Source organism: Haliotis rufescens, unplaced genomic scaffold (assembly GCF_023055435.1).
Source record: "Haliotis rufescens isolate VD_foot unplaced genomic scaffold, xgHalRufe1.0.p SCAF_16, whole genome shotgun sequence".
NCBI lineage: Eukaryota > Metazoa > Mollusca > Gastropoda > Lepetellida > Haliotidae > Haliotis > Haliotis rufescens.
The window spans coordinates 10,158,028-10,184,115 of NW_025963846.1; the positions used below are offsets into that span (position 1 = coordinate 10,158,028).

General features: G+C 42.9%; 3 protein-coding genes across 4 annotated transcripts; all 3 read left to right on the top strand.

The window, feature by feature from the left end:
• The first annotated feature begins 4,322 nt into the window (after positions 1-4,322).
• On the top strand, positions 4,323-10,083 carry LOC124134625 (transforming protein RhoA-like). Of its 2 annotated transcripts, XM_046499560.2 has the most exons (4): positions 4,323-4,413; positions 5,567-5,625; positions 8,378-8,544; positions 9,435-10,083. In XM_046499560.2, the coding sequence occupies exons 3-4, from the start codon at positions 8,389-8,391 to the stop codon at positions 9,870-9,872; spliced, it is 594 nt and encodes a 197-aa protein (XP_046355516.1). In that variant the 5' UTR covers positions 4,323-4,413; positions 5,567-5,625; positions 8,378-8,388; the 3' UTR covers positions 9,873-10,083. The 2 variants fall into 2 exon arrangements, with proteins under 2 accessions (XP_046355516.1, XP_048252806.1); XM_048396849.1 differs by lacking the exon at positions 4,323-4,413 and having other exon boundaries at positions 5,471-5,625.
• A 1,052-nt stretch (positions 10,084-11,135) lies between these two features.
• LOC124136692 (rho-related GTP-binding protein RhoC-like) lies at positions 11,136-17,736 on the top strand. The gene is made up of 3 exons (XM_048396742.1): positions 11,136-11,160; positions 12,554-12,690; positions 16,524-17,736. The coding sequence occupies exons 1-3, from the start codon at positions 11,136-11,138 to the stop codon at positions 16,959-16,961; spliced, it is 600 nt and encodes a 199-aa protein (XP_048252699.1). The 3' UTR covers positions 16,962-17,736.
• Positions 17,737-17,979: 243 nt separating this feature from the next.
• On the top strand, positions 17,980-24,649 carry LOC124134614. The gene is made up of 3 exons (XM_046499548.2): positions 17,980-18,117; positions 20,133-20,320; positions 21,943-24,649. Exons 2-3 carry the CDS (start codon positions 20,150-20,152, stop codon positions 23,785-23,787), a joined length of 2,016 nt encoding a protein of 671 aa, XP_046355504.2. The 5' UTR covers positions 17,980-18,117; positions 20,133-20,149; the 3' UTR covers positions 23,788-24,649.
• The last annotated feature ends 1,439 nt before the right edge of the window (positions 24,650-26,088 follow it).

The following is a 26,088-nucleotide window of genomic DNA, read 5'->3' on the forward strand; positions in this document are numbered from 1 at the left end:
CACTCACTCACTGAGAACCAAGACTATTATGTTTTTTAGCCTTACCCTTACCCATTTTATAGGGCCACAAGCACTTAGTTTGTCAGTATTTTTTTTTTTTTTATCCTGTTAGGTGATAGCATATTGCATCAAATGAAGTTGTTCTAAACAAGGACCCACTATTTTGACATGTATTAAACATGGGGGGTAAAATAAAGTCTGTTGTTGATCCTTCAATGAATAGGATGCATTGATGCACAACAGTATTCCGGCTTGATTCGTCAGGTTTGCATTGCTTAAAGCATCAGCTGTGTTGCAGGCTCTCCTCCCTCATTAAACCATTTTTTTTTTTTTTATACCAGCCGACCAGTAGTGGAGGAGAAAACTAAAAGAATAATTGAGTTGCGTTTTTTTCCCAAACAGTCTGTAAACCAAGTTGACATATGTGTGGCCTAAGTTTGTTTTAGACCCCTTAAATGGTACATTGACTTCTGTGCATTTCATTATGAGACATTGCAGTCATATTCTAGTTTTGGTTAAATTTAGATTCAGCCCCAATAAAGGAGCAGGGTGCTGTTATACAGTTTGATCTTAGCGCTAAGGTGATCGTATTTCCCATACCTTAATGTAGTCTTACGACAGTTGTATCGCCAAGGTTGTTTTGTACAATGTCACCCAGTAAAGTTGTGTCTGCATGGACATGCAACATGTTCTCTGAAGGTTGATCCCGAGCTTCTTCATCCAGGATGTCCTCTGACCTTAATGTAGTCTTACAACAGTTGTAGCGCTAAGGTTGTTTTGTACAATGTCACCCAGTAAAGTTGTGTCTGCATGGACATGCAACATGTTCTCTGAAGGTTGATCCCGAGCTTCTTCATCCAGGATGTCCTTCTTCATCCAGGATGTCCTTCTTCATCCAGGATGTCCTCTGACCTTAATGTAGTCTTACAACAGTTGTAGCGCTAAGGTTGTTTTGTACAATGTCACCCAGTAAAGTTGTGTCTGCATAGACATGCAACGTGTTCTCTGAAGGTTGATCCTGAGCTTCTTTATCCAGGATGTCCTTCTTCATCCAGGATGTCCTTCTTCATCCAGGATGTCCTCTGAAAGATGTTATTGTCACCTGTAGGCTGTGGAAAACATGTCTTGTTTCCCAACACTGTCACCTCCGAAGATACTTATTGCCTAATTTGGTGTGTGTTTTGTTCTGATGGTGTGTCTTGTGATTTAGTCAATGAATATGCATTACATTGTGTCTCATATATGCAGGGGCATGGGATGCTTTTGTAGCTCACCTAGTCAGTATTTAAACCGTCTGAATGAAGGAGGCTTCATTTTCAAACTAGTTGCATCAGTCTCAATATAAATGTATTTTCCGACCCACCTTCTGCCAACTTTATTCAATAAATGTAAGGCAAACAAGAATATATTTTGACATGGCCTTCCAGACATTTGTATGTGATTGTATTGTACATTGAAGATTAATTTATTTCTGAAGAAATGTTGAATAGGTATTAATAAGAAGTAATATCTTTTTTAATATAATTTTACTTAGCTTATGGACAATGGTTTAAAACAAATGTAACAAAACATCTTTGAGATGTCAACACTTTCTTTGATCCTTGATTTTACCAGCTGTTTCCTGACCACTTGAACGGGGCTTTAGCTATTGTGCTGGCAGGGTTGGTAATCCCATTCAAGTAGGTGGGGTGGGGTGGGGTGGGGTGGGGTGGGACACAAAGTTTTATCACTCAGAAGGAATGGATTTTCATCACACCTTTTAAGAAAGGAGACATTTTACTGTGTTCAATACTGTACTGGAACAGGTACCTAAAGTCATGGTTGGATTTCTCAGTGAATTCACTGTCTCCTATACATGTGGTCAGTCCCAGGTGACTTCCATCAATCAGATGACAATCTTTTAATATATCATAAACATTTCTTTAATTTATTATCAAATAATTCATAAATCTGTTTTTCTATTTACTTCCCTGTTAAGTTTAGTTAAGCATATAGTATCTTCCTTTTCACAACATCTGAGTTATAATACTAAACCAGACAGATATGTGTGTAGCTATTCTCCGACCACAGTTTCCTGCACACCTGGTCCACCATGTTTATCAACCACAGTCAGGAAGCTAAAGCATGCTACTCCAAATGATATAATAGACACACCTGCCTATGTAAATTATGTAAATATGACTGTAAATATGAAGTTTCAGTCCTTGATTTATTGCAAAGAAATAAATGTTATCCTAAATACACTTGATTTGTGTCATTTGTCATTGCTGCTTTTACCTGAGGGGTAAGGGTTCAAGGTGTCTAATGCCCACCCTTTCATCCCGAATCACCCGGAATAGGAAATGTTTCATGTTCGTAGATAAATCTCAATCATATCTTGAAGTTCTTAAATGAATCTTATTTGATTCCCAAATATTCGTACAGTTCGCGGGAGTTCGTCGAATCAGTGTGAAAGTTTTTGTTTGTCAAAAAATTTCGTGGAAGGGTCCCCGAATTGCAATTTCGTGGCTGTAATGTAATCCATTCGTAATTAATTCTTATGTTCCGAAACTGCTACGTAATCGATTCCTTTGAATTCTTGGCTATTCTTAGCGATTCGTGGCTCCCAAAATTTCTTGTCCTCAACCCGAAAACATCCCGAAACAGCCACGAATGTCCCGAGTCAACTACGAATCATGTAAGAATAAAGTTAGAACAACATTTGGCATATTCGTAACTTAGTCGTAGGTGATACTTACCATTCGTGCATGATCCGTACATGCATCTTGTAATTCGTACAACATGTACCCATTCGTGGCATTGTTCATATTTTCCAAACCGATTAGCCACGAAAGTTTGCATTATTGGCCGTATCATCACGAATTTTGAAACTTTCCGATTAAGGGTGATTCGGGACATTCGTGGTCGTATAGTGAAAGGGCGTCTCATGTCACTGTGTAGAGAAGCACCCACAGGAGTACAAACACCTTTTGATCCTATAAAGTGAACAATAAAAGTTAGAGATCTTGAATATTTTTGGGAATATTTCTTTGAAATTGTGTTCAGTCTTCCTCAAGAATATTTATGATCCCATACTGTTTTTGTTCAGCATAGATTCAGTATAGATTCTAGTGTGTAATACAGTAAAACTCTTGACCTCTGCTTAAAATACTTCAGGATAAGACTTATCCTGAAAACCGAGATACCCCCGCTCCGCCCCCACCCAAGCTAGCCTTAGTGTCCTCAGCAGCCTGTTCGTTGTAGGAGGCGACTACATGGATCGGATGGTCAGACTTCGATGACTTGGATCACAGTGTGACAATGTACCCCAACTATCTTAGCGCTAAGGCGATCGTAATTCCCTAACTTTAACATAGACTTACGACAATCGTAGCGATAAGATCGCTTTGTGGAACGGGGCCTAGGCTGGCAAATTGGCAGTCACAGCAAGTTTGATTTCATCCAACACTACTCGGCCAGCTCACATGTTATGATAAATGATAAATATCACCCTCACCAGTTAGTCTTAGTTTCAAAGACCTAGACTTATCCTGAAAACCGAGATACCCCCGCCCCTGCCCCCACCCCAGCTAGCCTTAGTGTCATCAGCAGCCTGTTCGTTGTAGGAGGCGACTACATGGATCGGATGGTCAGACTTCGATGACTTGGATCACAGTGTGACAATGTACCCCAACTATCTTAGCGCTAAGGCGATCGTAATTCCCTAACTTTAACATAGACTTACGACAATCGTAGCGATAAGATCGCTTTGTGGAACGCGGAATAGGCTGGCAAATTGGCAGTCACAGCAAGTTTGATTTCATCCAACACTACTCGGCCAGCTCACATGTTATGATAAATGATAAATATCACCCTCACCAGTTAGTCTTAGTTTCAAAGACCTAGACTTATCCTGAAAACCGAGATACCCCCGCCCCTGCCCCCACCCCAGCCAGCCTTAGTGTCATCAGCAGCCTGTTCAGTAAAACTCTTGGCCTCTGCTTAAAATACTTCAGGATAAGACTTATCCTGAAAACCGAGATACCCCCGCCCCTGCCCCCTCCCCAACTAGCCTTAGTGTCATCAGCAGCCTGTTCGTTGTAGGAGGCGACTTCATGGATCGGATGGTCAGACTTCGATGACTTGGATCACAGTGTGACAATGTACCCCAACTGCGTGGCTCGTTGCTCATACTATCAATCACTAGATTGACTGGACCAGACTTGATTATTGACAGGCCATCGACATGAGGTGGAATATTGCTCATTGTGGCGTTAAGCAACAAACACCCACTTGAACAGGTCAGCAGTCAGGGCGACTGCGAATATTTCAAACAGGAAGCATTTGGTTGCTTCATGACTTCCGTTCGTGCGTTCCTGTCACCGTGCCAGCCGACTAAGTCTATATACACCAGCAACAGCTACCGACTACGAGGTATGTATATATGGCGTATGATAAACATATTTTATCATATGATGGACAGTTGTCGATGTGATCATTCAATCCGATAAACTTTGTATCATGATCTGGTAAATGTAATAAATTAATGATGTGCCCAAGCAGGAATTACTTCGAATAAGCTCATGCTTATAAGAAATTGTCAACTTTGTCAATAAACTGTTGAATAATGTTTCCAATAAGTTTAGTTCTGTAAAAAATATGGCTTCGAATCATGTAGCAGTATTTATAAACAGTTGCGATGTCTGCTCTAGCATCGTTTTATACGCGTTTTGTAATGTTCCTTCAGTGTTATAACGTCTTAAACATGGACTATTTCAAGATTTACATCATATGATAAAGAAATTATTCCTCTTGTGTGTTACCGTATCGTAAGTATATATTGAAAGGCATACATGGTATTAACAAAATGAGAGCGAATTTAACGCATCTGTATGGCTCTAGAACATAATTTCATCAAATCAATTCTGACAAACTTTAATGTATTAAAATGAGAAAAAAATGTTCTATCAAACACGAAAAGTAAGTTTTCATACAACGTATATATTTCTAGTGACTGAGAAAGAAATACGTTCCTATGTGATATAAGCTACGCGGTGATGCGGCCATTAATTCAGTTGTTGCAATCAGAGGTTATCCACACTGTTGTGGTAAATAACTTGCACCATATCGTTACCTTAGTCCGATTCGAATAACACAGGGCTAAAATAGACGTCCAATCAAAATAACTCATGTGCGAGAGCAATTGTTAGGCAGGTTTGTGATAGAGACGGTGACGTCAAACGAAACAGCGAATTCATCCAAGGTAGTTATCGTCCAAAACAGACTTTATATTTGCTGAGTATAATAAATAAAACAAATATTGTTCAAAGGTCGGAAATCCATGTTTTCCGGGTACTGCAAATACCAGCGATATTTCTTGATAACAAATTTGCGTGTTTAAAAGCCCTAGCGACCAACAGCTAAATATTTCCCTATTCATTTATGCGACACATTAGTAACGTGCAGTTTGCCGCGTGTTCCATCATGTCATACAGAGGTCAAGCCCGGCTCCGCACTAATGTTAGCACGTACTTCAGTTGGGACTTATTTTGTTCCGTGTTCAAACGATTCACTCTGTGTTTGACAGAGCTCTACCACAGAGACGGGAGACCACCAGGCTGTGTTACAAAGACCCAAGTCCGACAGGTAAGGATAGTTCATGTAAAATGTCCGGAGAGTGGGTGAGTGAGTGTGTCGACACAAGGCAGCAGATATTGCTGTTACTTCTCGGATTGTCGTACAAATACAGGTAATCGGCCCACATGGTTACGTTGTTCAGTGTCTGGTGGGTATGGAGGATGAGTGAGTGAGTTGGGTTTAACGCCGCTTAACGCCGAGTTGGGTTTAAAGCCCGAAGTGATGCAGGTCTCAGACGTTTACCACTTCGGTGAAACCCACGAGCAGTGGTATTGTGCTGACAAACCGAGAAACATAATTGGGACGAACCGGGATTCGAACCCACAATCATAGGTTTCTGGCGTGCCGAAGGGACGCAACTCTGCACAGCGAATCGGGCCCCCGTGCCCTCGTATGGAGGATGAGGAAGTGAAGATGGGAGGGGGCTGATCTAAGTCAACCTGCCTGTATCAATGTGGAGTGAGTGAGTGAGTATGGTTTGACGCCGCTGTTTGCAATATTCCATCAATATCACGACGGACAACAGAAATTGGATCACACACTGTACCCGTGTTGGGAATCGAACCCGGGCCATCGGCATGACGGGCGAACACTTTAACCTTTATTACGCATAAGTGTGGAGAACCATACCCATAGAGATTCTTGGTAAGAATATAAGTTCCAAGCAACCTATATGCTTGCAAGAGCCGACTAAATGGATCTTGTGGGCAGGCTCGGTGACTTGGTGTATTCCGTGTCATTGTATCTCAGTCGATGCGGAAATCACTGGATTGTCAGGTCCAAATTATTCACAGACCACTGTCATATATAGCTGGAGTGCGGCGTTAAACAAATGAGTGAGGTTTTACGTCACTCTTAGCAACATTCCAGCAACATCACGACGGGGGACACCAGCAAGGCGCTTTACACGTTGTACCCATGCGCAGAACCGAACCCGCGCCTTCGGCGAGACCAACGAACGCTTCAACCACTAGGCTCCCTATGTTAATGGTGATTAAGGGAGACTAAAAAATACATACCCAGCAATTTTAGAATTCTTACTTAGAGATCCAAGAACCCACAGATAGGATGCTGTACCTTTTGAAATAACAATGCAGTTATTAATCTCAAAATATAATAGCCTGCGCAAAAAGCAATATGCAACCCTGCCCTCTGTAACGGATCCTCACTGTTATGGAGGCCCCATGCCAGTATTGCAAACATCAGTGAGCCTTTGGACTAAATTGTTCTCAAGCCCACTACTCCCTTCATGGACCCATTGACCGCCTCCGTGGTCTAGTGGTAGAGCGGAAGGTCCGGAGTTCGATCCCCGGCCGCGTCATACCAAAAGACGTTTAAAGATGGTACTTGTTGTTACCATGTCTGGCGCTCGGCATTAAAGGGCTAAAACAAAGATTGGTCGGCTCGGAGTCAGTACACTGTGTCTGAGTGGAGTATTCATGTTAAACTGCGGCATGGTATCTCAGTGAGCTAGCACTATAAATCGGCATCAGTCCGGACCAGTACAAGCAGCCATACAAACACACACACGTACATGCACGTCGCATGAAGATCCGGGTTAGAATAGGTCTTCAGCAACTCATGTTTTGCGTAAGAGGCGACAATGCTTGTTGTAAGAGGCGACTAACGGGATTGGGTGGTCAGGCTCGTTGACTTGGTTACAAGTCATCGCATCCCAATAGCGTGATGATTCGATTATTTTCAAACCGCAGTCATATAACACTGGCCCACTGATATAGGTACAATGTGTGAAGTCCGCCGTTATATTGCTATTGCTAAATGCGGCGTAAAACCATACTCACTCCCTCACTTCATGGAAGCGAGTTCTTTGACACGTTGATCTTCCGTCTAACTATTCACAAGGACGACTAGGAAGTGCTTCATTTGCAATCAGGAACTACTTTTTGTCACGGGGCATCATAACATAATACCAGACACTTATGACTCGGTTCCCATTTCAGGCATGGATAGCGTATTAATTTCTGTGTGATATGTGTATTCATGAAATGATTTATTTAAGAATTGACCTCAATTTATTTTGCGTTTACTCAAAGTGTGTACACCGATTTTTACAATTTGAACTCCATAAACGCAAACAAATATTGAAATAAATTCTCACAAATAAATACGTAAATAATAATTCTTCAAAGACTGCTTACCTAATCAACAACAAACACAAGGCTGTAGACAACTGTAGGTAATCAACATTATTGCGCAACACTATCCACACATAATACTGACTCCGAGCCGAGACCAGTCCTTGTTTTAGCCCCTTAATGCCGAGCGCCAGACAGGGTAACAACAAATACCATCTTTTAACGTCTTTTGGTATGACGCGGCCAGGGATCGAACCCTGGACCTTCCGCTCTCCAGGCGTACGCTCTACCACTAGACCACGGAGGCGGATCTTCAAGGAGAAGGGTGAAGTTGTAAAAGTGACTTGTATGATGTTTTTCCCCCACAGAGTACTTATGTAGTGATGACGGTATATTAGTATATTATGTATATATAGTAAAAGGTAGTCAGCGAGCGCTTATTCTATGCGCGGCTTATTCCAAAACGAGGCTTACATTATCGTGTATGTTTTGGATTCTCTTGGCTTTTTCTTCACACATGTCTCAACTGGTAGTACAACAATGGTATCGTGCAGAAACATAATTTTACAGTGCCCGACTAAGGTCACGTGCTACTTTAGGTCTTACAGCCTTAAGGCATCGCTCGGTGACCTCCTCACAAAGTATACTGGTTGTGTCTATTTCAGCTAGCGTCACCATGGGTACTGAGGTCAAGGCTATTGTGGTGGGCGACGCAGGATGTGGGAAGTCATGCCTGCTTCTCCGGTTCTTAAAGGGTCACTTCATCACCAACGATGAAGCAGGGTCCACCTTTGAGACGGGCACTTCCACCGTCTTTGTGCAAGGGCAGAAGGTTTGTGCTGCATGTAATTTATTCAATATCATATTAATAATGAACACCCTACATCGTGCCGGAATCATTGGTCCACTGGCCTATGCATAGTCCAATCCAAATCGCGTAACGACCCCGACATCATGCATGGATTTAAAGTGCAGATTTCGGTCGACTGAGGGATTTGCAAAGCATGTGAACCGCCAACTGGGCGCCGACAGAAAATTTGCAAATCGTTTCATTTTTTTAATCAAGGTGCTCAAGTGATTTGATGCACCTCGCGAAGTAAGGCCCGTTTTATAACAATAAAGTGAGTGAGTTGGGTTAAACGCCGTTTTTAACATTATTCCAGTTATATCACGGCGTGTCAGCTTAATGTGGGAGGAAAGCCCGAAGTGATGCAGGTATTAGACGTTTACCACTTCGGTGAAACCCACGAGCACAGATATGGTGCTGACAAACCTAGAAACATAATCGTGGCGAACCGGGATTCGAACCCACGATCATAGGTTTCTGGCGTGCCCAAGGGACGCAACTCTGCACAGCGAATCGCGGCGCCTTAGACGACTGGGCCACCCATGCCCCCATATTACAATATAGATCTTGATTTTCGATCAGATCGTCTTGAATTGGCGCTGCAATTTTGCTTGAAGCAGTTGCCAGTGATATGAGATGTGGACTCTGATTGGTCAATATGAGGGACATAGAAGGGACATAACTCGTAATAGCCACTGGTGGCGCTACAACCAGACCAGGTAGAAACTGGTCTTTTATAGTGCTTCGACCTCTAAAATCTTCCCAGCCGCCACGGTAGATATGAACAAATACTACCATAGTGGTTGATTTGAATTAGTAACGTGATGTCCACTTTTCATTTGTCCGAGTCTGACCGTTCCTTTCTCCTCCCGCAGATAGAACTGATGGTATGTGACACCGGCGGAAGCAGCATGTTCGACAGCCTGCGTCAACTGTCCTACAACGACGGGGACGTGATAGTGATATGCTACTCCATCACTGACCGAGACTCGCTGCAGAACGTGTCGGAGAGATGGCGTCCAGAGATGCTGAGTCATGTCACCTCTGACCGCCCGATCGTCCTCGTGGCAACGAAGAAGGACCTTCGAGACTCCGATCTGTCTTTCAGCAGCGTCCGTGGCAGCGACAAGCTTCATCAGGAGCCGGTGACCACCCTTGAGGGTCAAGAGATGAGGGAAAAGCTGGACGCCGTGGACTTCATTGAATGCTCGGCAAAACAGGACGACGGTGTGCGCGAGTTGTTTCAGAGAGTGGCCGAGGTTGGCCTGGAGTCTAGTAGGTCACGGCGAAAGAAGATTTGTCGGCAGTCGTGAAAAGGATGGATGGGACAGCGGGCAGCGCAGGCGTACAACGAATAGAGAGTGACACCATGGTTATTCGATGTTCTTAGATCAACGACAATATATAGTGTGTTCGGGACAAACGGAGTGTCGATGATAGACCAGTATTTGTGTTTCAATTAATGAGGAGACCACAAAACAATATAATGTTTGAATAAAAAATAGTTCTTTAACGTCATCTTAAGCCACGTGTTACAAGGGTTGTATTATACAGATAAAAACTCAAGCACTATTGTAGTAGTTTGATGTGAAACAGTTCTGTCTGGACCACGTGTTAAGGTACAGATCACTCTTGTTAAATAAGACCTTTGTTTAAGATTCGATACCTGTCTCATACAGAAATTCAAGGCACAGGTCAAACTCATTTCAATCAAATCATTTTGCTTAAATTCGATGCCTGTCTCAGAACGCAATTTCATCAAAATCATTGTCAAATGTTATGTTCAACACGAAAAGTATTCATACGACGTATATATTTCTAATGATTGAGAAGGAAGTATTTTCCTATATGATATAAGCTCCGAGGTGATGCGGCCACCGTTGTTTCGATCAGAGCTTATCAATAATATGAAACCTCTGACAGACCGGTCAGAATCAAGTCATCTTCAACTTCATGATGGAATCCAATTCAACCACGTTTTTCAACCAATCAGGTTCCAGCCTACACTCACACATGTTGCACTGTATCATCCAATGAGAATTACGTATCAACCATTAGATATTTCTTAGTCGATCTCGCTATATACCGTATTAGACGTAATAAGCGCCCCGCTCTAATAAGCGCCCACGGCGATATTTGCTGATATATTGGCTAGTGAACAATCCCAGTTGGCACCCGTCCGATTAATCAATGTACGCAAGACTTATTTTTTCGCGTATGATACGCACTCGTGTGTTATATGCACCCTTAATTATGGGCAATTAAATTCTGCAAAAATATATCTGTCGTACACAAACATATCAGGCTGTCAGCATAAACCACGAAATTTATCTTTCAACTCTGTTTTTTTCACCAAAATAATATTCTAATAAGAGCCCCCTGTTTCTAATTTTGAGAGCACCCTGGGCGCTTATTACGTCGAATGCGGTAAGTGCAATAATCTTTAACGCGATCTTTAATCTATTTCACCTCACCTTTTCACTGGATCTATTAATGTTACGAATATTGCCTCACGTGACGCATCCTTGTTCCCTTGATACTTTTTTCTCCCACCCTTTCCGTGGTATTCGACCGATATGGTTGGCGAGGACATAGTTATGGGTAGGTTCATGGTTATGTGCCTTCGGTTTTATTGTTTCATCCTGAATATCCTCCGCGACATTGTGAACATACTACAGGCTGCTATCGACGTTCCGGTATATTTTTACTCATTAAAAATGTATCGGCCCACCCAGCGTGTTTACCAATCATCTCAAGAGACGAGGGGTCACGGGTGGCCCAGTCGTTTTAGGCGCCGCGATTCGCTGTGCAGAGTTGCGTCCCTTTGGCACGCCAGAAATGTATGATTGTTGGTTCGAACCCCGGTTTGCCCCAATATTGTTTCTAGGTTTGTCAGCACCATACCCGTGTTCGTTTCACCGAAGCGGTAAACGTCTGAGACCTGCATCACTTCGGGATTTTGAGCTGACACCTTTTAATTCGTCACCTTTCGCCCCTTCGTCAAAGAATCCCTCAGAAATAATTTTTGATTTTACATATGTCTTGCATCTAAAAATATACCCAAGACACAGTTACATGTGTTCACTCATACTGTATAATTCCGCATGTCTATGTATATTTAAATTGCATCTGAAATATATACAATATATGGGGAAATATATGTTAACCATTAGGCAACGAGTTGACAATTGTTTTAGGTATGCCCGTTTGCGCTAAGACGGAACCCGGTCGCAAAAATGGCCATGAGAGGGGCACGAGTCGCTATTCGGTTTGTCCCGGAATAACACTTCGTGAATACCAAGTTAAGTTTCTGACTTGGCTAAGTCAAAACTAAGTTGTTTGATAAATATGGCACGGGTGACGACCGAACGCGTTAACCACATAGCTTCCCCCAAAGCCCCATTGCTGGAACATAGCTAAAAGAGGCGTAAAACCATTACTCACTCATTCACATTCGGCTGCTAAGGGATGTAGTAGTGACATGTGTATGTTTTTATTCAGCCAAAGAAAAGAGGTGGCTTGATTCGTTGGTTAAAAATATATAGCGATAGCGACAACTGTTCAAATCGGCCGGCCTCGTGAGGATCCGGGTTAGAATAGGTCTTCAGAAACCCATGCATGCCGTAAAAGGCGACTATGCTTGTAAGAGGATACGAACGGGATCGGGTTGTCAGCTCGCTGAGTTGGTTGATGCATGTCATCGTATCCCAATTGCGTGGATCGATGCTCATGATGCCAATCACTATATTGACTGGTCCAGACTCAATTATGTACAGACCGCCGTCATATAGCTGAAATATTGCTGAGTGTGGCGTTAAACAACAAATAAAGAAACAAACAAAACTTAGTGCAGCGTTAAACAACAAATAATGCAAACATTGTCTAAAGGTCTGAAATCCATGTTTTCCGGATACTGCAAAAAAACACGATATTACTTGACAGCAAAGTTGGATGTTATCAAGATTGTCGATCAATTCCTTCTTCATGTGAGCAGGAAACGTGACATTCCGGATACACATCTTCAATTGTTTTATTGTTCCGTGTTCCTTCGGATTCACTCTGTGTTTGACAGAGCTCTACCACAGAGACGGGAGACCACCAGGCTGTGTTACAAAGACCCAAGTCCGACAGGTAAGGATAGTTCATGTAAAATGTCCGGAGAGTGGGTGAGTGAGTGTGTCGACACAATGCAGCAGATATTGCTTTTACTTCTCGGATTGTCGTGCAAATACAGGTAATCGGCCCACATGGTTACATTGTTCGGTGTCTGGTGGGTATGAAGGATGGGGAAGGGAAGATGGGATGGGGATGGGCTAATTTCTCTGAGTTAACCAGACTCCAGTATGTAAAGACTCCCGTGGTTTTATCTTCAACCTAAAAACTTGTCCATTTCTCTTTTGTTAATTCCAATACCCGTGAAGATCCGGGGTAGAATAGGTCTTCAGCAACCCTTGCCGTAAAAGGTGACTATGCTTGTCGTAAGAGGCGCCTAACGAGATCGGGTAGTCAAGCTCGCTGACCTGGTTGATGCATGTCTTCGTATCGCAATTGTGTGGATCGATGCTCATGATGTCAATCACTGGATTGTCTGGACCAGACTAGATTATCTACAGACCGCCGTCGTCTAGCTGGAATATTTCTGAGTGCGGCGTTAAACAACAACCAAATCAAAACTTGATTCCAAAGCTCGATAAAAATCCGTGCAAAGAGAGATAAATTTCTGGGTCCAACACACTTACACCAAATCTCGGTCTCAAAGATCAATCATAATCCGTAAAACAATTAAGGTAGGACTTCATTCTATATATTCAGAAATAAATATCTGAGACAAGTGGAATTAATAGTATGTGGATTCTAAAAACCTCAAGGGATTTCCTCATATTCTTACAATTTCAGAAAAGAACAAGTTCACTGAAGCTTGAGGTGTATGTTGATCACATATCGTTCAATAATGGTCAAATAGCCACTGATTTACTCCCTCCCCCACGAACTAGAAATATTAAAGACCAGTGAAACTGACTCATCTGTTCCTGATTCAGATCTTTGCATAAAAAAATTCCTCCACATGACAGTGTGACAAGAGGGGTGACTGCTGTAATAGTCAACTCTCACTTTATGTAGAGTAACCCCCCCCCCCCCCCCCCCCAAGTGAAGTAGTAAAAACGACTGGTTGAATCTTACTTAATACAGTATACTTAATGATGACGGTATGTCAGCATATTATATATATATATATATATATATATATATATATATATATATATATATAGAGAGAGAGAGAGAGAGAGAGAGAGAGAGAGAGAGAGAGAGAGTATAGAAGTAGTCATCGAGCGCTATTTCTATTCGCGGCTTATTCCCAAAACAAGTCGCTAGACTTTTCTTTAATATACAGAGGATAGTTCATTTGTCGAGTGAAATATATCATGTTTCGCTGGTCAAGTAACAAAAATGGCACTTTGCAAACGAACAGTCTCGATTGACGAGTTAAATGAGAAGTGTACAGTTTATAACGAAATATTTTCGAGAGAATTACAAACGGAAAGAAGTGATATTAACGCCATAAATGACCATCTGTCATTATTTTGCCTTGTCAGCGTGGAACTAACGTAAAAGGGACGTCAACAGTTTGTGTACTGGCGAGACACTTACGATAAAGAGAGACAATTCAAGGGGAGGTAACTCTTGTATAACAATAGTTCCGTCAAAGTGTTATGTTCGCTACAGTGAAATATCAAGTGTTATGTTCACTGCAGTGAAATATATAGAGATTACTACACGAGTGTCTGTCATATACCATTTATCTAACAACGTGTTGCTCACAACGTATCTAACGAGCGAAAGTGAGGAGTGACATATATGTCGATGTGGCATCCAGGGGGTTTACACTCTAAAAAAACCATAATGTTCAACACCGACGTAGGTGAACATTCGACTGAAGCACGAGCCACTAATCAATGACTTACAATCAGGAAAGTAGTCCGTCATAATCTGACCTCAGGACATCACCATGGAGTAGCCAATCACGGGCCTGGAATTCGATCTCACACATATGTTGGGATACCAGTTATCTCAACTGGGTTTCACACCCACAGGTGTGTAAGAACAAGTGTTATGTTCACTGCAATGAAAATATCACTTCAGAAAGCACAGTCTTTCACGCTGAAATATATAATAAATGCCCAAACTGTCAGTTATAACACTGGTATAGTTTAGAAAGGGAATTCTATTGTGACGGATTCAGGCATGTGTTACTTTGGCTGTCGCTCGATGATCTCCTCACAACGTCTAATGGTCGTGCCTATTTCAGGTAGCGTCAACATGGGTACTGAGATCAAGGCTATTTTGGTAGGCGATGCTGGCTGTGGGAAGTCATGCCTGTTCTTCAGGCTCTTAAATGGTCAATGGTGATTAATATAATGAGCATCGATCCACGCAATTGGGATCAATGACGTGTATCAACCAAGTCAGCGAGCCTGACCACCGGATCCCGTTAGTCGCCTCTTACGACAAGCATAGTCGCCTTTTACGGCAAGCATGGGTTGCTGAAGACCTTTTCTATCCCGGATCTTCACGGGTACGAAGAGATGAAACTCTTATTACTAGCTGGCAAGGAGTACCACTGACAATTACCCCTTCGTGATATTGCTTTAATATTACTAAAAGAAGGCGTCAAACAATACTAACTCACTCATCTATTGCAAAGAATAATGCATGCTATTTGTAACTGTTTGATGGCAACGTTTAATTTTCTACTAGAAGGTGAGTGAGTGAGTGAGTGAGTATGGTTTGACGCGGCTTTTAGCAATATTCCAGCAATATCACGGCGGGGGACACCATAAATGAGCCTCACACATTGTACCCATGTCGGGAATCGAACCCGGGTCTTGGGCGTGACGAGTGAACGTTTTAACCGTCAGGCTACCCGCCCGCCCCTCTACAAGAACGGTGCAGACTAGGCTGTACACGCTCCTGCCTTTACGTTATACACAATGCAATGCGGGGGCACGGGTGGCCAAGTCGTCTAAGGCGCCGCGATTCGCTGTGCAGAGTTGCGTCCCTTGGGCACGCCAGAAACATATGATTGTCGGTTCGAATCCCGGTGCGCCCCGATTATGTTTCTAGGTTTGTCAGCACCATACCCGTGCTCTTGGCTTTCACCAAAGTGGTAAACGTTTGAGACCTGCATCACTTCGGGCTTTCCTCCCACATTAAGCTGACACGCCGTGATATAACTGGAAAACTGTTAAAAGCGGCGTTAAACCAAACTCACTCACTCACAATGCAATGCATGCTATGTTGAGACACTGAGTGAGTTTTAAAAAAGTATTTCAGCGTGTCAGTTAAAGTAGGAGAAAAGTATCAATGCAGATCTTTGAAAGTTTACATGCTTAAGGGGTGTAACTCTGTACACCGAATTGCGGCGCCTTAGACAATTGGGCTATCCCTGATTCCCCCAATGCCATGCTTGAATCATGCTCACATTAACAACTAAACTATGAATATAAATGGTTTAAGAAATCTTTACCATAGTAATTTACCCCACTATTCTTCTAGATACTGTAGGGGCGGTGGTGTAGCCTAGTGGTTAAAGCGTTCGCTCGTCACGCCGAAGGCCCGGGTTCGATTCCCCACGAAAACAATACTCACTCACGATATTGTGCGTTTACTGGAAGGACGTGTTGCGTACCACTCCGTGAATATCGTCATCATTGTCTATCCCAGTTGATATCCTACGAGTAGGTGTTTACCCTGCTTTTAGGAATATTTCAGAAATACCGTTGTACCATTTCTGGGGAATCCAACCATGGTCTTTTGCCTGACGTGCGCGCGTTTTAACCACTAAAAGCTTCCCCGCCACCCTGATAAAACATGGACAAATACTACCACTGTAAAGGATTTGAATGAGTTTTGTGATATCCATTTTTCATATGTCCGCGTCTGACCGTACCTTTCTCTTCTCACAGATAGAACTGATGATATGTGACGCCGGCGGAAGCAGCATGTTCGACAGCCTGCGTCAACTGTCCTACAACGACGGGGACGTGATAGTGATATGCTACTCCATCACTGACCGAGACTCGCTGCAGAACGTGTCGGAGAGATGGCGTCCAGAGATGCTGAGTCATGTCACCTCTGACCGCCCGATCGTCCTCGTGGCAACGAAGAAGGACCTTCGAGACTCCGATCATTCTTTCAGCAGCGTCCGTGGCAGCGACAAGCTTCATCAGGAGCCGGTGACCACCCTTGAGGGTCAAGAGATGAGGGAAAAGCTGGACGCCGTGGACTTCATTGAATGCTCGGCAAAACAGGACGACGGTGTGCGCGAGTTGTTTCAGAGAGTGGCCGAGGTTGGCCTGGAGTCTAGTAGGTCACGGCGAAAGAAGTTTTGTCGGCAGTCGTGAAAAGGATGGATGGGACTGCGGGCAGCGCAGGTGTACAACGTATAGAGACTGACACCATGTCTATTGGGGACAAGCGAGGCGCCGTTGTTAGACCTGGAATTTGTGTTTCAAGTAATGAACAGACGACCAAACAATATGATGTTTGAATAAAAAAATAATTCCGTTACGTCATCGTTTTCTGTTGAGTTACCAGGATTGCATTATACAGATAAAAGATCAAGCACTATGAGTTGTGTCGATATCAAAAAAAAAAAAAATCAAATATGTCGGGACCACGTTACATCTGTAAAGGTGCAGCTGTCTCAGACGGAGAGAAATCTATGACACATACGAGTATCATTCAATCAAAACGTTCACTAAAATCCGATGCCTATCTCCAACGGGGAAAGCCACAGATCGATCTCATTTCAAGCAGACCTTTTACTCCTGTCTCAAACATTTTTTTAACTGCCATCCGTCTGGTGCATTAAAACACTGTACATTGTAGCTCGATCCAGACAGACTTTCTCTGACGGAAAGAGGTATCGAATCGAATAAAGGTCTTACAGAATTACAAAACAAGAAATCTCACAGAAGTTAGTAGCTTGGTCCGGCAGGTGTTCTCTGAATAAAGGTCGTACTATTCCCAATCACACGTCTCCTCTCCCTATATAAATATGAAAAAACAACAACAACAAAACATGGACACAAACAAGGGTGCAAGTCATTTGGCGCTAAATTAAAGCTTGGGTGGTTCACGCGAACATTGTATGCATTTTTGTTTAAATTTCAAAAGCAACATTTTAAAAATCTATTATTTTAAGAATCGCCTTGAATGATGAACATACTATTATTCTCGTGTATTTTTGCATTATTGCAAAAGCAACATGAGAGTGGACCTTTTCCACCCAATGCCGGGATTGCGACCTGGATGAAAACTGCGAACAAGGATAATGAAGAACAAAGGGTGAGCTGCAGAACGTGGAGGTATGTCGGTAGCGGGCAACACAATGCACGGAGTTCCGGGGTGAGTGAGATCCTGTTGTTGTAGGGGACAAGCAGCTTCCTCGACGGCAGTGTTAGCACGCGGTGACGTCACTTGCGTGTTCACTGTCGCTGGATGAACCTGACAACAGTTCACAGATCCCACGAGAGATCCTTTGAAGCATCTGTAACGGTGAGTGGCATATAATGACTCTACTTGTCTTTATAAGCATGTTACAAGGTGTTACCTGTGATATGGTATAACTTAAAGAAACTTTCTATCCACCACTGTTTTCCCATTCATACGTCTGTGTTGGTGTCATTGTAGGCTGAGAATATTTAAAATATAGAAAAAGGATGCAATTCCTTAGATATGTAAATGTGAATATGTTTCTTGAAATAATAATGTAGGAAATAAAAAGCTCTTCGTTTATTTACATTCCATCAACATAGGTTTTCCCAGGAATAAAATAAAATATCTGTACCTAACTGTAATGGACTTCCCTCTCTCTGGTGACTGGGCCTGTGTTGATGTCGCACAGGACGTTGACTGTCGTTCAGGAAACAGCACTCCTATCACTGCGTGAAGACACTTCCGATTTGTGTCAGTTCTTGACTTCTGACATCAGTTGTATTGTTCTGAGACCTCTCTCATCTAGACGCTACATGTGGAGAACACGTTGCTACAGCGACGGGGATAGGTGCGGGTTTGCATGTAATATCGGTATTGGTACACTTAAATTAGGGCCTTGTAAAAATATAATCTCGACAAAGTGTGTTTGAATTATTTTACCGACGAGGAATGTGCAATTAAACGACACATGCTTAAATATCATTATTATCCAATTCAATAATTTAACCAAAACAACTTATGCTAATGACTGGAAAAAAACCCGTTGATTTCTAAAACCAATTTCGTATTGTTTCAGTACAAAAGATTTTGAAATTTTACTGCCGATGTCGTAATGTAGCAGGTGTTCTCAGAACTGTCAATCAGTTCCGAATTTATGAAAATATAAAAGACGATAACATTTGCTTTGCCCTATGGTCATATGACCATTCACCACCACTTATCTCTTTCCATCTAAATTAGCTACAGTTGCTACAGTTTCCACATCTACCCTGAAACCTGTTTGCAATGGGGGCGGTCGGGTAGCCTAGTGGTTAAAGCGTTCGCGCGTCACGCAAAAGACCCGGGTTCTATTCCCGACATGGGTACAGTGTGTGAAGCCCATTTCTGGTGCCCCCCGCCGTGATATTGCTTGAATATTGCTAAAAGCGGCGTAAAACCATTTTCACTAAATTCACTGACTGTTTGCAATGCTGTGTGATATGATGCAAGTAATGCTGTTTCAAAGACTAACTCATAAAATTCCTATACGATCTCATAATATGGCCGCAACGGAGCACAGTTAAAAAATGTCGATGTGGCCAATTACTTCGCTATGCATCAGTACTATCAACTTTTGGCGTGACTCTAAAACCTAAACACATGGCCGTTCCTCATTCCATCAAAATTCAGCAAATGTATCGATGACAAAAATGATGTCCGATGCAAATCACTATTTTGACTTGTACTACATGTTCCCCTGTTTTTTTAGGTGAAAAATTGACTTTCCTTTGCGTGTGTTTGTGACGGGTGCCATCGGTTGGGAAGAATACGTTCACATTTCGCGAACACCTGGTTTCATCACTGTTTGATAGTGATTCATAAACACATGCTCATGGTATAATCGGAATCATACTGTCGACTCTTTTGGTTGGGATTTCTTTGGAATAGGGAAGGGATTTGTATCTTCTATTTCTTTGCGCATCTGGTTGCTTGATTCATCGTCTGTCAAGAGCCTAAATGGACATGTTGTTTAACAGGGCATTAGAGGTCACACTGGGGCACACTCTACCTATTGTAACGTTTTATACTTTTAACACTGGCACAGTAGTTTAACAAACGGCTGGACTATTGCGGGTTACGGGTCATCGTGACCCGATGATTACGGGTCATCGTGACCCGATCATTACGGTCATCGTGACCCGATGATTACGGGTCATCGTGACCCGATGACGTGGACCGCTGCTCATGTTTGACACTGGTTTCAGATTCCATTCTTCACAGGCCACGGTAATAACACTGTATTATTGCTGACTGTGGCGTAAAACAACATTCACTCAGTTCGTTCAAACAATGCACCAGTCCTGTATGTGTTACAGTCAGTCTCCATACCGAGATGTCAGGTCGCAACATCCACGCACTCATCTACGGCCACACGGGATCAGGGGTGACAACTCTCATCATGCGCTGGGTGAGTGGACGGCTACCGACCTCTGTGGAAGAGCTCACAGCGCCCTACAATGGCGTCAAAAACATCAACATCCAGTTAGCGGAACAGAAAACTTCGGTAAGACAATGTTACTTTGATGGTTGTATTTTTTCAATACTGTAAAACATCCACAAGGCGGAATAGAAGACTTCGGTAAGATTATGAAACCGTAATGGTTATTTTGTCTCTTTAATTAAAAAAAAGAAGCTATTGGGCGGAAGAAAGAATTCGGTATTATGATTTGATTTTTCTTCTTTTAAGACATCGTAAAAACACGTGTTAGTATTACGGTAACGCTTTTTTTCAGGGCATTATCATTTGCAGAATCCCGAGGTCTTTCATTAACTGCCCGTTGGCTTTATCCTGCCGAGAAACCTGCCCATTATATGATAAAATTTGTTATCAAATAAAAAGAAATAGAGGTTATCACGCGAGTGTGTTTGGGGATGGTAAATATCCTGCATTAGGAATAAACATTGTATTTAGCGAGCCTTGGCGAGCTAAATACATAGTGTTTATTCCTAATACAGGATATTTACCATCCCCAAACACACAAGCGTGATAACCTCTTTATCATATAATGTCATTCTTTAATTCTGTGCTTCAAAATCGCTTTCCCTCTCTCACAAACACTGAAACATTGCGAGTTTTCCTGCAATGCGCGCATTAATATGTATTACGTCACAGGGTAAGTGATGTGTCAGTCGGACAGTGACAGTAGCCAATATACTTCCAACTGAAATCTGTTTCTTATACAGTGGCGATGCAACATATACGCAAAAAGACAATTGTTTTTAATTGCCTTTCGCGGCAATCCATCGGTCTGTCCGCTAGAGTAACTGCCCTTTGTCAAAGGGGAGCTACTCTAACCCTAGTCTATGAGACGTCACGGCCAGGGTCAAACATTGTTGACAGTCGGTCTGTCCTGTCATAACGATAAGAAGTGTACTCAGATGTACACACAGCGACAAAACGAAACAAGGTAACAATTCAAACATATTTCCGTCAAATCCAACTATTTTAATTTGTGGAGAAGGTTTCAAGCCGCAAAGGTCTACAAGCACAGATATGGCTACTGATCCTGCTTGGCTAGGCCTCGTGCCCTCGCCAAATTGTTTCGAAATTTATATCTCCAAAGTTGCCAAAACTCATAAAATGCCTTAGCTGCGTCACAGTTAGACACATATTTTCAGTCTATTAGACTGTTCTTTTGATAATGATAGCAATTATCCCTGTAGTTTATCCAGATTCCCGATGGTTAATTCTGACTCGATCGCCGAATGACGAGTGCGACGCCATGTTTGTTTATAAACAGTAAAAGTAGTCCCTACTTGACCTGTGATATTTGCATTCTCTATCCGCATATGACCCCAACGGATATCGTTTTTATCCGTTGGCTTTATCCTGCCGAGAAACCTACCCATTATATGATAAACAAAAATATGTGTTTTGAAACATTTACTGCAATCAACACGAATGTCACTGACACACTCCGTCATGCTCATGATGTCAATCACTGGATTGTTTGGTCAAGGCTCGATTATTTACAGACCGCTGTCGTATAGCTAGAATACTGCCGAGAGCGGCGTTAAACAACAAACAAACATAATGTATTACAGAGTTTGCGAGACGCCTTTTCACTTTGAACAGTAAATGTTCCCAAATCGACAGAAACATCTTATTAATCCCTTATATTTCAGGAGGTTGTCATGGTGACACTTATAGACGGAGGCGTGTTCCTAGGCGACGAGGAAGGTCTGAGAAGAGTTTGTCGGAAAGTTGACGTTATTGTCGCATGCACCTGTGTCCAAGTTGATGACCTCGGCTTACCTGAGATAAGACGCCTCAGCATGCTACTCGGTTTACGAAGACCGCCCATTATCGTCCTTGGGACAATGAGGGACCTGCGGGATGAAGCCATTGATCAGTTGCCGCTCCTTACAGCGATAGCTTGCAGTGATGATGTGGAGGAGCTTGGGGACGTGATAGAGGAGACGGAGGAGGTGGGGAGACGTAACGCACTGTCGTCTGGATACCCTGAACTGGCAGTGGAACCAAGGCGGCTCGGTAACAATAACGATGGAAAGAAGCCCGGTTTGGTTGAAACTCCGTCTGTCACGTCTGAACATTCTATTGAAGCAGACGTATTTGAGGAACAGAGCCCACTGCTGCTGGTGTCCAAATGTCAGGACCAAAGTGTCGAGAGGAATAGAATGGAGGAGAAACCTGTTAATGGTGGCGAAACACAGTCATTAATGCCTGGACAATTTCAAGTCACAGTTAAAATAGAGAATGCAGAACTTCAGAAGGGATGTATTTATGGATCGGAAAGTTTGGATCTTGGGGTTGTGGTTCCTAAGACAAAAGAAAAGGTACATTTCAGCGAAAGCGAATCACACCCAATAGTACCTGAATCTGATGTTATTGAAGAAACTGGTGACATTGTGAACGGAAGCAGTTTGTCGAGAAAACTCGAATTAACCATACAGAATGTTAAGAGGCACAGCATAAAGAACGAGGAACCGGAAACAGAAATATGCTCTTTTGAAGATGACTGTTCCGCTGCGCAGGAAACGCCTCTGATGTCTGATGGGGAGGCGAGTGACGTCACGGGGTCAGACAGGCGAATGGCATCGCCCACTGATCTCGAGTTTGATAACATTGAGCATGATTTGTCGTTTTTGAGCAGGGAATTGATGAACATCTCCTCCCACCGTATGAACCCGGACTACTGGTCAACGGAATCCATCAACGGATCCGTTGCCTCACCGCTGGACCACTCCAGGGATGTGATCAGTGTGGTGGAGCCAGCCCACGGTAGACCATTCAGAGAGAATGGGGACGCTGCTGAACCGTCCCCGCACCAGGACCACGCAAACACAAACGATAACGGTGTGATAGGTCAAGAATTAAACCATTCATCTGACACCAACACATCACCTTTAAAACCAATGTTAGAAACCCACTTCCCAGCCGACAATGATTCATCGTTCACTGTCAAATATTTCCCATGTACCCAGAATTCAAAAACAGAAATATCCAACCAACCAATCGAAACTCATTTCCCGGAGCGTGTTACCGCAGCTGCTTGCATGTATAGATCTACAGAGTGTTCTCAAGCGGCGTTGGACAAGAACAATGTTGCTAATTCATGGATACAATGCACGGGTAGATCGTGTAGCTGTGATGAGTGTATTGCCAGTAAAACTCAAGAAATATCTAGTCCCGCCGCGTTGCCTCATGGGGAGGTGTCCACGTCATCCTCTTCATCATTTCCGGAAGTGAAGAATCTTCACATCAGCCTTGACCTAGCTCCCGTGAAACTGATTGACCCTTACCCAGGCAAGGCGAGACTGAGGGGGGCGAATAGTGACAGCTTTATGAGTATCGAGGACGGAACTCGCTGTGTTAAGAATGTCCGGGGGGAGCGTTATATGGAGTGTTCTGCTCTGACAGGGGAGAATCTGCATCAGGTGTTTGAATACGTGGTAAGGGCTGGATGTAAATACAATAGGCGGAGGAACGCTAAGTGTTTAATATCATGATACAGCACTATTATTCTGTCTCACAGTCCCTGAACCATATTATTTTCCCTTCCACCAAGCCCTTTCTGTAATGCAAGCCCTTTCCTCAGGTTCAGGTTCTGAATCTCCCATCTCTGTAGGCTCCTTTTCAATATAAATGGATTTTTTTGTTTGTATCCGAAAAATATTCATTCTCAGAGACTAAACATTCGACTGCAGCACAATAGTCTAACTGCAAGATGTGTGTTAAAGGTGGGCTAAGCTCGGACAAATCGGCAGGCCCAGCCAGTTTGATTCAAGTCGTTCAAACACTTCCTTGTTTGACTGTTTACTCAAATTGTGTGACGTATGTAATGCTAAGAGTTAATAATGACATTAAATGCATAGAAACAAGGTTGTCCCTGGAAGGGAGAGGGACAACAGACGGTGGCGCAAACTCCCCCCTCAAGACTATTTCGTATTACTTGGTTTGCAGCTCCGCAGACACAACCTTTGAATGATTTTTCATATCGAGTCTTTTAACTTTCGTCACGTAGTGTAGGAAGCATACTTTTCTTTTCCGTATTTCTCCTGACCGACAACTGTAAGTAATCACAAGAAGGCACCACGTGGATTTAAAGTTTTATTTTCATGTTTCTTGCGAAAACAAATCTGTAAAGCAAACGTTTAGGGGCTTAATGGAAGAAGTCTGGAAACATACCATATTTAGTCAGAAGTATTCAAGACACTAACTTCATGACTTGCTGGCCCCGTCTCTGATCCCGTGGAGTGAGTGAGTTGGGTTAAACGCCGCTTTGAACAGTATTCCAGTTATATCGCGGCGTGTCAGCTTAATGTGGGAGGAAAGCCCGAAGTGACGCAGGTCTTAGACGTTTACCACTTCGGTGAAACCCACGAGCACGGGTATGGTGCTGACAAACCTAGAAACATAATCGGGGCGAACCGGGATTCGAACCCACAATCATAGGTTTCTGGCGTGCCCAAGGGACGCAACTCTACACAGCGAATCGCGGCGCCTTAGACGACTGGGCCACCCGTGCGCCCTGATCCCGTGGAAGGAATCTTACAATTGTAATGATCTAAAATCAGATCTTTTTATCATTTGACAATTCTGTGTAAGTGCATGTGTATACTTATGGACTTGTGTTTCAAAAAAATGCTACGTGACAACTTTTACAGAGACCATGTGATGTATATGCCGTCAAATAAATACAAATTACCGTCGTGTCGACCGAATTCTTGGTCACATGGTTGGAATCGTGGCATATATTGACTAGAATATATTCACAATCTGGTCTTGTAGAGGCCACTTTTATCTGGTATCCATATTACTGGTGAGTGTAGGGACTGTTCTCCAGAGTTACCTGTTTCAGACAGGATGTATGGACACTGCCAACTTTGTAATAAGACTTATTTGAAACTCATTAAAACATCAAGGAAGTTTGCTTCTTGTTTTTCGCCTTCGATGGCAATATTCCATTCATTGCATGGCGGTCTGTACATTTCGTATCTGGACCAGACAAACCAGTGGTTGATATCATGAGCAACTTCCAACCTTGGTACGATGACCCACAATCTACCAAGTCACAGAACACGACCACCCGATTCAATTTAGTTGTCACTTATGACTCGAATCGCGTCGTATCTTTGACACGAGTTCCCACGGGGAATTGAAACGGAAGTTTGTCAAATAATTAATCAGTTAAATCCATCATGGACGCTTTTCCGACAAACATGGGGCACTTGGACATCTGAAAAATGGTTAAGTACCATCCATTTTTAATTAAAACTGTGCACACATCCTCCACATCCGCCTATTTTTTTAATCTCTTCGATGTCTTAGATATCACCTAAAGCTACTGAAAGGTTTAGAGAACCTTTCTCCATATGGACGCAACTGCTGTTTGTTTTTGTGTTTTTTAACGCCAAGTAATATTCCAGCTATTTGGCACCAGCCTGTTAATAGTCGAGTCTGGACCAGACAATCCAGTGATTGACATAATGAGCATCGATCCACGAAATTGGGTTACTTCAACCAAGTCAACGATCATGACCACCCGATCCCGTTAGTCACATCTTACGACAAGCATGGCGTTTCTGAAGGCCAATTCTGATCTTCACTGGGGATCAACTGCTGAATCATAGCATATAATTCAAGGAAGGAGTAGTTATGCAACAGTTAGGCCCGGGTTTCGATTCCCCACGTGGGTACAATGTGTGAAGTCCATTTCTAGTGTCCCCTGCCTTGATATTGCTGGAATATTACTAAACGCGGCGTAAATCCATACTCACTCACTCACTCACTTCCCATGGCGTTTTGTT

What these genes read in the sequence shown, in the direction of transcription:
- LOC124134625 (XM_046499560.2), top strand. Translation starts at nt 8,389, where the DNA reads ATGGGTACTGAGGTCAAGGCTATTGTGGTGGGCGACGCAGGATGTGGG. An exon ending in TCTTTGTGCAAGGGCAGAAG is followed by an intron (nt 8,545 to 9,434) that starts GTTTGTGCTGCA and finishes CTCCTCCCGCAG; the next exon opens with ATAGAACTGATGGTATGTGA.
- LOC124136692 (XM_048396742.1), top strand. Translation starts at nt 11,136, where the DNA reads ATGGTTGGCGAGGACATAGTTATGG. An exon ending in TGGCGAGGACATAGTTATGG is followed by an intron (nt 11,161 to 12,553) that starts GTAGGTTCATGG and finishes TCATGTGAGCAG; the next exon opens with GAAACGTGACATTCCGGATA. An exon ending in CAAAGACCCAAGTCCGACAG is followed by an intron (nt 12,691 to 16,523) that starts GTAAGGATAGTT and finishes CTCTTCTCACAG; the next exon opens with ATAGAACTGATGATATGTGA.
- LOC124134614 (XM_046499548.2), top strand. Translation starts at nt 20,150, where the DNA reads ATGTCAGGTCGCAACATCCACGCACTCATCTACGGCCACACGGGATCA. An exon ending in TAGCGGAACAGAAAACTTCG is followed by an intron (nt 20,321 to 21,942) that starts GTAAGACAATGT and finishes CTTATATTTCAG; the next exon opens with GAGGTTGTCATGGTGACACT.